Here is a 13,674-nt window from a genome sequence, read left to right as displayed (position 1 = left end):
TTGGATACATCTTATATACGATATACCTAATAAATGTTACAATAAAATTATAAAAAGTATATCTAGGAAGTACGGGGATGAAGCCCATCGCGGCCCTGTTTTGTGTTTATAATTTTAGCCTATCCTTTTAACAAACCAAATTTACGCCTATGTTTTTTATATTACATATTTAATTTAATTTGTCCAGATTTCAGGAAAAGTTAATATAAAAGTTGTTTTCTAAGCTATGCTTGAAAAAAATCTTTTACATATTTTTTTGATTTATTATATAGTATTATACTACACCAACACCATCATAATTATAATACATAATATAGGATAGCTCTAGGCTAGTTGCATAAATATTACATGTACATGGTATAGTATGGTACACTGGTACACTAGCTGTTTATAATAATATTTAATGATATTATTTACTGTGAAATTAAAAAAAATCTATTGCATTATTCGGTTTAATACATCAACAGCGAATTGACAGCGTGTATATTATAGCCAAGAGCTCTGAATTCAAATTAATATTTATGTACCTAATACATTTTTTTTTATGCAACAACATTAAGAAGTAATTACTAATTACATATACTTTTAATACTTCGTACATTTTTTGGCATAAAAATGTTTATGGGTACCTATTTTATCTAATTAAAATTTAACTGATATAGGTGCATAAAATTAAATTTCAAATTCTAATAAGTAATACCAACAGTTACTTTTGTATATCATGTCCACGCTTAATATATTTTGATATAATCATTTTGATTTATTTTAGAGAAATAAAGAAAACATTTGATTTTATCAGTCATATTTATCAAAGTTATCGCAAAGAAATATTGTAATTAAATTTATAACCATTATCATTAAAATGTTAGTGTTTCAGAGCAATTAACTTTGAAAATGTTATTTAAATACTCAGCAGTCAATAATAAATAAAAATATTTTCATACTATACATTAAAATATAATAATTGTACTACCTAGGGTTTAAATTTAATTGTGATTAATTGAATATAAGTACCTATTTATTTTACAATGATGTGTGTTTTTTTTTGACGTATCTGCTTACACGATAATTAGTCGATAAAATGCTTCAATTTTCACTTTGATAGTAGTTTTGAGTACTAAATTGAATTTAATATTCTAGTTTATACTTTAGATAGATCAAAATTAAAAATTCCTAGTATTTTTTTTTTTATAATCAGAAAAAACAAGCAAAAAATTAAGTAAAACGGGAATTTTTACAAAAATTTAATAATTGCTTTGTAAATATAGTTACCAAACTATTAAAAGTCTTCACTTAAAAACGTTTTTCATGGTATATAATGGATTATCATTGAATTCGAATTTAACAAAATCCATTATAGTGATGTACTCAATTACGAGTTCCACTCGACACATGTCCTAATGTAGAGCAGACTGAGCAGAGTGGTACCCGCTTGCGTCTATTTTATTTGTTTTTGATTAATTTAAATTTTTTAAAATTTTTAAGTAGGTATACTATATAGTAAGGTATACTAGTATGTAATTATAGTGTAAACTATAAGTTTATTTAGTATGAAGTACTACAAAATATTTTTAAGATTTTCAAACCAATATATTTATTATACTAACTCCGGTAATCACTAAAAATATTAGGTTTTTAATAAATACTCATCATTAATTTAAATGTTTTCATACCAAACTTAGTACCTATAGAGATACTAAATGTTTCATTTTTCTCATCCTAGTTTTGTATTTTTTCTGCTTATTAGTTATTTTCAACCTGCAAATATATTTTATATTACAGTTTTATTTATACCCTTGAGTTAGTGTCCAATATTTATAATTATAACTTAATTATACTAGTACTATTTTTGAATTTCTATGATACAAGTCTGATATAAATATAATAGATCTTTGAAAAAATGTTCGAAATAAAAAATATAAAAATTATACTTAATTATAGTTATTTGGTATACAAGTTATTAAGTAGGTAGGTATTATACATATTTTCGAAATAAAATTAACACATTATTAGTGGTAATAAATGTTATAATAGTTATAAATTATTTTATCTGAATAAAAAAACTCTTGCCAGTCAGAGATCGGCAAGTAAACTTTCTTGATTTTCAATTTTTAGAAATTTATTAATTGTTTTTAATATGTTTGTATAATGTATTTTATTTTTATTTTCATTTAGTGAGATAGATCTCCTAAACCGAAGAGCGGATTTTGTTGTTTGTTGTCTTGTTAGATTCACATTGGCTAGGATAAGTGCAGTGAAGATTTTCAGAACTTAATCTGTTATAGTAAATTCACTATAGAGCTTCAAAAAAAAAATTAAAACACATTTTATTAGGTGTTATCAAACCTTGTCAAATAATACTTATATATGAAATAATATATTATAGTCAATAGATATTTAGGATATTTTCTTTGTGAACCTTTTTAAGACAATAAAAAAAAAGATAAATTTACTACGTATTATATATTAATATACTAAATGTATTGTAATTAAAATGTAAAAATGAAAGATATAATATATTTATATTTTTTAACTAATTCGAATTTTTAATTATCGATAAATAAAATAGCTCCTACTATTATACGGTACATGCAACATAAATTACAAATTTTTGTTTTCTCGCGTCACCCCGGCCAGCGTAAAGCTAGCATAAAACAATTAGTCGTTTTGTACAACATTACCCTCTGAATTTGTTATCTTATTAAAAAAAAATAATGACAATAACATAATTTTAATTGAAAAAAAATCGATGTAATATTATTGTGGTGCAGGAACGGGATAAAGTTGAAATTATATAGTCACTGAACTACTCGATACATAAATTTTCGTGTTGACCGGTCTGGGGCGGAAAGATTGCATGATTGCATGAACATTATTTTATTCTGTGCGTTATGACCGTAAAGGATAGCGAGACCAGCGAGTGGATAAAAAATACTGTGCGATAGCGGTGGTACACGAGCAAAGTGCTGCGGAATCAGTGGCTATCATCGGCTGTGTAACTGGGTCGCCGGTTTTCCAAAGCGCGAAATTCATAACTAAGTTTGAGTGTTTATGGTTATGGTGTCTTAATACTTAGTGGTAGGTTATCTTAATTTTTACTAGTTTCAATTCTTATTAATTATTTGTTTTTCGGTCGATACACGATATTTACGGTAATTAATTCTATATTTATGTTCTAATACCGGAATTCGCGAACTTCAAGTAATATAGATAAAACAAATGTATTTAATATTTAAATCAAAGTTTAAACAAAATGAAATTGTGCAATAATTACGTTCAGTCGCGCTGATCGTTCATATTATAAATTGTAAATGAAGCATTAAATGAAACTATAAATTATGATACTTAGCGATAGGAAACGTATTGGTTCCATTTGTATGAGAAAAAATATTAATTAATTGTGTAACTTTTAAAACCATAATCACTAAATTATATGAAAAATACAAACATCAGACAAGTATAAAACAAGAGCAATATTTAAATGATTTTAGAATAAAATGTAACCACGATATAGTATTTAATTAATAATAATCCAATACATTGCTGTGGCGCGAGCTAAGTAAATAAAAAGATAATAAATTGTGGTCTATCACTCGATAATGTAATTATTTATCTATGTGGTAGCAGAGTTTGCCCATTTAAACCATTATGTACCTAAACGTCGTTGTTTTGAACGCATAACACCGATGAGACGACAGGTTGAGGCGTCAAACGCAGACTGGCGTTTGTGCAGGATAATGGAGAGTGAAGATAATACTCTGGTAGGAGGAAGCTGCAGATGAGTGTGACATCGTATTGGCACCAGGCAGGCGAGAGATGGACGATTAGGTTAAATGTGGTTTAATTGTGTGGGCCTAAGGCCAACTATTCAGGGCGGTTAGAAGCCCCCATGTAGAGTACCAAGTAGTGCGATCGCATTGGTTTTTACGCGGGTCCTGGGTCCATGGATGATTGCAATATTTTTCAATTTATTTAAGGGAAACACGAAAAATTGAGAAACGTTATGCATTAGTACATTATAACTTAAAAGCATTTGGAAAAAAATATTTGAATCTGGTGAATATGATGAATATAGACCAAAATAAAATTGGGGACCATATTATAATTATAACTGTACTGGTTCATGGATAAACTGTGGGCACCACTGTCCCTATTCATGTATAACGCATTTAAAAGTTAGTAAATAAACGACACGGGACCGTGTGGCAGTATATTGTGGTGGCACCCGTTCTTGGTCTTAAAGAGGTAAAAATAAGGTCATTCATAGCTACTGGTTCTATCGAATTAAAAAATTAACAATAAGTTTACTTCTTATAATGTACCTAGTATGTCATGTATGATCGTCGATCGAAAAACTATAATTCATTAGCATTTTTCATATATTTAAAAAAATAATATAAATATTTTACTTTTTTTATAATACTATATTTTTTTCATGATCGCATCCACGAAGAAATCTTGCGCACGGTCCTGGTTATATTTCTAACGCCCTACATAACAATTTGTACATTTATTATAAATTTTTTTATTAAAAAAAAAAACAGATATATAAATACATATGTGTACTTACTGATAATATTAACCCTCACCATTTAAAAAAAACATTAGTGATGCTAGTGGGCAGTGAATACATGATCGGAGTACAACTCCCCCCTCATTGGGAAAATTATATATATTTTTTTAATCTTTATGACTACATGATGTATAAGTACTTATTTATTCATTTGATCATTTAAATTTTTGAAATCGTTATTAATATTCGTCATTGGGCCTATCCAGCCAAGAGCTCATTGCATTCATGTACATATGATATACCACTGATCACAATAGAAACACAAAACAAAGGTAGATCGTCTAATTACTGTGAAATAGCTAAATATATAATGCAATATGCTGGATTGCATGCATGTACACTAAACATTTATTGAATCAATAATGAGCTTATTAAATCGAATTAAATTAATCAATTTTTCATGCAACCCATCAATAGTATCACAAAATAGTTTTCACAGTTTCTTGTTCCTTCACAAAACGTGTTTTATAAAAAAAATAAAATGAAATACTATCATCACTGGCAAACAATACATTGAGTAAGTAGTTGATATTATGACAAGAAAAAAGTTTATAATTTTTTTCTTACAGCATAAACATTCTGTTTACAATAAAAGTTTTCACATAATTGTATTTATAATGATTGATAAATGTACCAACTTAATATGTTTTAGTATTTAGTCGTCTATTGAATTTGAATTAAACACTAACAGTTTTCCATATTACATACTGAATGTTTAAAATGTATATTATTATACCAACATAATATTTTAAATAATTTTAGCAAGCAATATAATTAGTAAAATGTGAATGTTTAGAAGTTATAGTTTAGGCACAGAATAGATGAAATCTTTAGTTTCAACTATTCTGTGGTTTAATAAATTGTGTATCACAGATATGACAGTGCCTAGGTATGTGGCTACAGTCAATAGACTTAAACAAATCATATAAATTAACATGAAATGTCCATTAATTTTCAATTTTTGAAAATATAATATGTAACCAGAACATAGTACATTTTATTATTTTTTGGTCTACTAGAGAACACACCTGGTTTCATATATGTAGATTATTAGCAGCAACCGATGTTGAAAGATGCCAATGTTATCGGGGTGTGAAATAGATGAAGGATGAACAAATTTTATTTCCCCCTCCAGGTTTGTTGTCGTGATCCATAAATTGTTGAATAGAAAATACATTAGCAAAGTAATAAGTTAAGAAAATAATATTATATTTACTGTATGAATCGAAAAAATGTTGTTGCAAAATTAAGTAGATATTTTAAAATGTCATATATTTGAGTATTGAACTCTTAATATTTACAATATTTAATTTATCACTTCATTTTACAATAACTGTTCAGAATAAGTTTGATTACTGATTGTTAATATTCCATTTACAGATAAAAATAACAAAGTGGAACATACTTTATATACAAATGAAAACAATTTAAACAATTATTGCAAACATTGATATAATATTACAACAAGACTAATGGAGAAAAGTATGAAGATAAATCAGGAATAAAATTAGAGATAATATTAAACAATTTGTTTTTAGTATGAATACAATTTAGCTATAACTGAGTAAATTGATTTTGTTTAGATTTAAATTCTATACCAGGTACATAGAAAAAAAAAATGTTTTCACAATTTTAAAAATGTTTATTTCATAAGTAAAAATGTATACTAAATGAAGGAATATGAATATGTATCAATATTTATACAGAAAATATACATACATATTAACATAATAATGTATGTCTTCTAAAGTATTTTTAAACAAGCTAAATATTTTATAAGTACAACAAAATACTCAACATTCTGTCGACAAATTAATGAAAAATAATAATAATAATTATAAAAATAATATTAGGGTATAATATGACCATACATATAAGTAGAAACAAAAATAATAAAATATATATTTATAACTTAAATTCAAATATTAAATAATAGACTATCTCCACGTTTTATATAATGTTCTTTTTCATTAATTTATATATATATATATATATAAATATAATTATACTCATCAAGACAATAACATTGAGACTCTTGTTAGAAACTCAGCCAAGGAGTATGTTGATAATAGACAGCAATATTTCAGGAAATTTAATAATTTACTATTATTAACAAGCACAATTATCACTACCCGAAGATCTGTTGTCTGAAGAACCACCGTCCAATTTTATTTGATCTGGAAATTCATTATACAACTCTACATCTGATTCTTGAGCTAATGCATTTCGTGCTATCGTTTTGAAAGCTTGTTCAACATTGACTGCTTCTTTAGCAGATGTTTCGAAATATGGTAAACCATTCTTGCTCTGACACCATTGTTGAGCCCTTTTAGTGGACACCTATACATAATGGTTTATATTATGTAAATTTAAATAGCAATGATAGTAATGATACAATGAAAACAATAAAAACTTACGGCTCGATTATCTAAATCAACTTTGTTGCCTAGGACCACAAAAGGAAAATGATCTGGATCAGATGGTGATGCTTGTATTAGAAACTCATCTCGCCATCCATCTAAAGATTTGAAAGATCCTGGCGATGTAACATCAAATACCAATACACAACAATCAGCACCACGATAAAATGCCACTCCTAATGACTGGAAACGTTCTTGACCAGCTGTATCCCATATCTATAAACCATAATGACGAAAAAGTATAATGAATAATAGTAATAATTGAATCATCATTGTTTGTCAGCAGTGTCAACACATCATTTAATTTATACATTAAGCTACATACACACTATGCATGTTTCGCGTTTTACGTTTTAGTTTGTCATTCAGTTTTCAGTGTACTGTGTTGTTTAGTACGTTTATTTCGTGTCCTTTGATTTCGTCATTTTTACCGCCTCGTTCGCGAAAGACTGCGTAACAGTTTTCGTGAAAAATATTTCATGAAAAAACTATACACACTATTCGCGAAATTTAACGAAAACGCGAAACATGCATAGTGTGGAGCGACCTTTAGGATTAAAGATTAGCTGGAGATATAAATAAAATACGATTTTGTCTCAAATTTTATTGTAAAGTATACAAGAAATAATGATAATGAATCTTTTGTAAAAATCATTATGTGTACCTATATAAATAATCCAAAAATTAATTAATTTAAGAGGACATCTCACCTGCATGTGTTGTCTCCGTCTTACACACGTACGACATGGTAAATTTTCGTTCACCAGTTTCAATAGTGTGCTTTTAGCTTTAATATTAGCGAATTCACCCATTATCAAAATTGTAGGTAAGAACATAATCTATGTTCTCTCGTTGGTTTTTTACGACATTTAATATATCATATTCATAATAGTCATAATTCACCTAAAAATAAAAATATCGTAAAAAACCAAAGAGAGAACACAGATAATGTTCTTGCCTAAAAGTTTGATAATAGGCGAATTCACTTTAATATTAAAACTAAAAGCACACTATTAAGACTGGAACGAAAATTAACTATGTCGCACGTGAATAAGACGGAGACAACACATGCGGTTGAAACGTCCTTTTAATCGGCATTATTACATAATTTTGAATTTTTGTTAATTAGTTTTATTGTCTCTCGGAAATGTTACTTTCATATCTTCTTTGAGTTCTAATTATACATGTATACATCAATGCATTATCTATCTATTTCCAACGGGTATATCAAGTAAACAATTTGATAATACTAATATTGTGTTTATAAGAACTGCATATTTTTTGTCTGCATTTATACAGAATTATTCACAAAACAAAAATCAACCCATATCTGGTGAACTATCTAATTTTATGTGATTATAGGAAAAAAGTCACAAGGAAAGAGTCATGGTGCAACAATATCCTGAATTAAAGTATTGGAGGGGGAAAAATCTAGGTAAATTATTTTTGGCTTAGTGTGGAATCTAAAATTTAAACAGTCTATGATAATAAAAAATTATTAAGTAGTTAGTACACTACTGTCTATTATAATTTATTACATTATAAATAGCATACATATTTTAAAGGTGACCAAAAATTCCCACTCTCTATATAATATACTCTAAAAATGATCCAAGTAAGAGTATTAAAATATGAATTGAGTCGGCAGAAATTTTACGAAACTCCTCTACTTTTCTCAATGATTATATTAATATATTTTATTAAAGTTATGTTAATCAACACAATGGATAGCAACATCATAACAAATCATTAAAAATGTTTAAGGTCCATTATTATGGTAGATACCTATTTGATTATTTCTATATTGTTGAATAGATTTTTATTATATTTTCATGAGCCATAATTCAAGAATTATGACATTAACACATCACAAATTTACAAATCTCAGTCTAGCCAGTCAAGGTATGAATTTTGTAGAATTTTATTTAGTATTTAGTAGTGTACCAAATGGAATTAGAATAGATGGATTAATTTGTTACATAAGTACCTATCACAATATATTATTATCTATCGAGCAAAAATACTATGAAACAAGCGAGTGGCGAAACTCGTTAGCGGGCACTATAGATTACTAGAATCGATTAGGTTTTAGTGTATGAAGAAATGAAAATGACGAAATATTTTCAGTATAATTTTTATCGAAAATTTGTGTTTTACAAATAGAATATTAGACCAAGTCTAAATGACAATATTCTGATCTCTGATGTAGACTGGCGTGTAGATGGTCGTATTAACTAGTAAATTACGTCTGTCGGAGTCCTCTCCAGGACCCCCTTATACAGTAGGTTTCCTCCGTCCCACTTCTCATGTCCCTTCTGGCATAACATATCTGTTATATTATGTTCTCACGATATTACGCACTTAAGGATTCAGGCGTACGAGCAACGATCGAACCACAATATGTTGTCCGAGTGACGCTCTATCCACGCACAGGCTTGTCAACCATAATCGTTGCGTCCGGGTTTCCCAGAGACGCTACTCTAATCGTCGTCATTAAATATAAGATTAATAAATTGCGGTTATGATATTATCATACGCGAACGATTTTAGTTCATTTTCCAGTAAAGTTCAGGTGATGTGACCTTCCTTATTATTATTGTTCATTGTTTTTAGGCCTAATGCGTTGCCATCTAGGTACGATAGATAGTAGATACCTTCCTCCCATTATGTGATTAAATGTTTTATTTCTACGTCGCAGTATATCTATTTTGTATTTATGTATTATATTATTAGTATAAGATATCAGAGCAAGTAGCAACAATAGTGGTCTTTTAAATCTTAAATTTACTACTGTGGGCCACCAAAACCGTAAATGATAAAAATCATAATAGCATTAATTGTAACTTAAGTCATTATCTATTATCATTTATCCATGATTAAAAAATTTTTAAATATTTTAAAACTATTTTATCGATTTCGGATATAATGCGTTATGGAGTGACGATACCTCTGGATAAGCAGATATAATTATCTACAACCATGGCCGGTGGCCGAAGTCGAAACGTATAAATAACATTACGTCTTATCAATTATTACGACGACGTAGCCACAGTAAAGTTGTCTACGTCGCAATCAATCTAGCATTCTATCCGGCGTCCGTTGACCTTGGTGACCGACGCGCACAAAGGATTAGAGAACCTGGTTTGCTTGCTCACCTGCATCGTTACGATCCGGTCGTCGACCATCACCTCTTTGGTCAGGAAGTCGGCGCCGATGGTCGCCTTGTACTGGTTGGTAAATTTCTTGTTGACGTACTGGTTCATCAGCGACGTCTTACCCACGCTCGAATCACCTAGTATGATCACTTTCAACAGAACCTTCTTCCTGGTCGCCATGATCGCGTGGTCAGCGACAATTGACGACTACGATAGTAATTGACTGCACGCGTCGACACGACCTGCGGAATTGCGTCAACAGTTAACACCCACACGGCAATGCACTATACAATACGTATACGATACACTATCGCGTGCGCGTTCAACGATATTTTCGTTTGCAACGAGTAAAAAACTAAACAGCAGAGAGACGACAAACACGTATCACTTACTTGCGTCCAAAATGAAATAAGATTTATTGTTCTTTTCTTTAGGCAGGTGAAACGACGCAAAAGATAGATACGAAAACAATCGACCGCGTCGCAGTAAACACGAACAATAATAACGATCACTGTTATGATGCAATAATATTGTGACAATAACTGTTCTGGTTTAGTTTTATTTCAATGTGTGTGTGCGTGTGTGCGTATTAAATTATATACACATAAAGTCTTTTGTGATAATGGAGTATATTTATTAAGCGTGGAGTGTTATTTTCGTCAACGTCGGACGTCAGTCGTCACTGGACACTGAGAACTGCTGACCACAGTGACCACTCGGCATAGGTATAATACCCACGAATTACGTACACAACTTTAACTATACAAAAACCCGTATTTACGCAACGCAAGTAGTTAATAGTTATCGGCCCGACGGGTGGTGGTTAAGACAGTAGTAACGAGTAGTGGAGTGTTGTACTAATATACTGTTTTGGTGATGTTGATTGGCGGGGCGGAGAAGGCCACACCGACGTACGTATTATTATTTTTCAAGGCACAGCTGTTTGGTCGTGGCGACAGTATGACCACGCACTGGGAAAGTACAAAACGAGCGACCCAGCAGCTGCTGCAGCTGCTACAGTGATTGATTGCATTTGTTGGAAATATCAAATAGGTACTATAATCTATATATATATATATATATATATATATATATATATAATAATTATAATAATTATATAGTCTTATCATAGTGTAATTATTCTGAGACAAGTATTATGTAATAGACAAAATATAATATTAGAATTATTAACATAATAAACTAGGTATATTATAGTTGCATAATATATTCTTTATTATTAATTAAAAATTGTGTGATTGAGTATTGACGAATAGGATCCACAATATTGAAAATACTTTTAGTAATTTTAGTATTAGTAAAAACACTAAAAACTAAAATACAAATAAAAATATAATAATAATAATATTAGTGTGTTTGCAAAAAAATATTCATTATTGTAAGACAAATGACTATGGATTTAAATTGATGAGAGGGGGGGTCAAAGGATTAGGGAGCCAAGAATGAACAAAAATACAAGCAATTAAGTTTATATTGTTTACAATAATTCTTAATTTATACGCATGTATTCTATTTTAATATTGTATTTTCCTAATCTATTGATGTTACCATGTTAGGTATTATCATCAAATACTATAAAATATGATTTATAGTATTTGGCATTATTGTTCAAATTACAATTGATCATTGACTTTTGAAATAATGACTATGACATATAATTCTACGAAATCACACTTTAATTTCGCAAATGTATTACATTAATAACAATAAATAAGTATTATACTAGGTACCTAATACCTATGTATTATTGGTTATTTGATTTAGGTATAACGGTGAACGCTAGCCCAGCTATTAAATTTATTTAGTCATTAATATTTAATGTAAATACCTACACCATATTTTACTATGATTAAATTTAAAAATGATTTCTGGAAAGTTATAGGAACTATTCAATTCAGATTATAATGAATTATTAATGATTAATTTTTAAATATATACCTATTTAATTGTGTACATAATAATTGATTACAGAATAAATACTTAGAACAAAATTCCAAAAAAAATTTCCGATAAGCTCCGCAGTTAAAATAAAAAAAATATAACGGCTGTTGCAAGCAGTAAAACACAGTTTGCGTAGCTTAATCCATACTTGTTCTTGTATATAAATATATCCATCTGCTTATAAAATAAAAACTGTAAGTAATAAAGATAACAGAGAAAAGTATACATAAATCACACATTCACACGTGAAGAGCAGACCAATCATTAACAGAACCTTAGAAAACTTCTTATTTTTATTTATTTCCCCTTATTGTACTATTTTAAGTCTCTAGACCAATTTCTTTTTAGTCGACGGAGAATTTGTGGTAATGTGAGAAAGAGGACATGTTTCTAATGAACCGGTATATTAAGTTATTTAATTTTGAATGGAAACTCATATAACAGTGGCTTTTAGCATGCTGTTATTTTTAGTTCGTTACGGAGAGTTACATTTGTTATGTACAATGGAGCTTCGGTGACAAATCTTAGGCTAAAATTGACTGAAAGGCTTAAATAGGGCGAATGTTTACCGGTTTACCTGAGCTTCAAATTTGGCTGCTTTGTGACCATACGCCCTAATCACGCGCTTGATGACTGCAGCGGCGCAACCAGAAAAAAAATTTCTGGGGGGATTATATTATTACAATATATATACATAAAATTATATAGGTTGTTACTTATTATACTAGGCCTCGGAAACATTTCTAGGGGGGCATAACTCCCTGATTATGCCACTATTTGGTATAGCCTGCAGAGGCGGTTAGGCATAATCTGACCGGCCCGGGGAAATAAAATCTAACGGTATGATTATATCAAAGATCCAGATATTTTTCATCGGTCTATTTTCGTTAATATAAGTAGCAGCTCTGGGTATAGCAGCAATTTGTTTTTTAAGATTCAAGTCTAATTCAAGTTAGATATAAGAATAAGACTTAAATGGAGGCGAGGGTTAAATTGTTTACGGTATTGCTTGAGGTCAGGCTAATATTTTATCCAGAGATATACCTATAGGTATTTAGTTGACTGGTGAAGTCCATTTTTTTCTGGGGCATTCTATTTTGTTTAGGTAAGATTTTTCGTCACTGATTGTAATTTTCTTGGTCTATACTAAAAAGTAAAGACAAAACTGATTGTAAATTGTTACCTAAATTTATAAAATTATAAAAAAGTTAAATCCTCTTTCAGTAACTTAATAAGTAATTTAATATGAATAAATTTTATTTATAAGTTTGAACGATTTATTTTAAATGTATGCTGAATGGTGTCTGTCCCAGTGAAAGTATTACTTTGTATCTTATTCAGATGGGGCGCTGCTCCCAATGTGTCAATAATTCGTTGGCTAATAAAAAATTCGAAAAAAACTGGGCACCGGTTAGATTAAGACGTCTTCCTGAAACTCACCAACGAACTGAGAGGTAGTTATTGCCTATTGTTAATTTTCTCAATCACACTTCGGCCTGACAAGCTAGGGGAGGACAATTGAAATTGTACATATCCTTTTTTGTATTTGATTGAAAAATAAAGGGTT

General features: G+C 29.4%; 1 protein-coding gene across 1 annotated transcript; it reads right to left on the bottom strand.

The window, feature by feature from the left end:
* Positions 1–6,497: 6,497 nt before the first annotated feature.
* LOC113555965 (ras-related protein Rab-7a-like) lies at positions 6,498–11,005 on the bottom strand. The gene is made up of 4 exons (XM_026960625.1): positions 10,541–11,005; positions 10,149–10,390; positions 6,991–7,209; positions 6,498–6,913 (listed from the first exon to the last, which is right to left on the bottom strand). The coding sequence occupies exons 2-4, from the start codon at positions 10,326–10,328 to the stop codon at positions 6,683–6,685; spliced, it is 630 nt and encodes a 209-aa protein (XP_026816426.1). The 5' UTR covers positions 10,329–10,390; positions 10,541–11,005; the 3' UTR covers positions 6,498–6,682.
* Between the last annotated feature and the right edge of the window lie 2,669 nt (positions 11,006–13,674).

The sequence above is a fragment of the Rhopalosiphum maidis genome, chromosome 4 (assembly GCF_003676215.2).
Source record: "Rhopalosiphum maidis isolate BTI-1 chromosome 4, ASM367621v3, whole genome shotgun sequence".
Lineage (NCBI taxonomy): Eukaryota > Metazoa > Arthropoda > Insecta > Hemiptera > Aphididae > Rhopalosiphum > Rhopalosiphum maidis.
The sequence above is the reverse complement of the archived record's forward strand: the minus strand, read 5'-3'. Positions and strand labels throughout refer to the sequence as shown.

What these genes read in the sequence shown, in the direction of transcription:
- LOC113555965 (XM_026960625.1), bottom strand. Translation starts at nt 10,328, where the DNA reads ATGGCGACCAGGAAGAAGGTTCTGTTGAAAGTGATCATACTAGGTGAT. An exon ending in ACCGGATCGTAACGATGCAG is followed by an intron (nt 7,210 to 10,148) that starts GTGAGCAAGCAA and finishes TATGGTTTATAG; the next exon opens with ATATGGGATACAGCTGGTCA. An exon ending in TTGATTTAGATAATCGAGCC is followed by an intron (nt 6,914 to 6,990) that starts GTAAGTTTTTAT and finishes CATTATGTATAG; the next exon opens with GTGTCCACTAAAAGGGCTCA.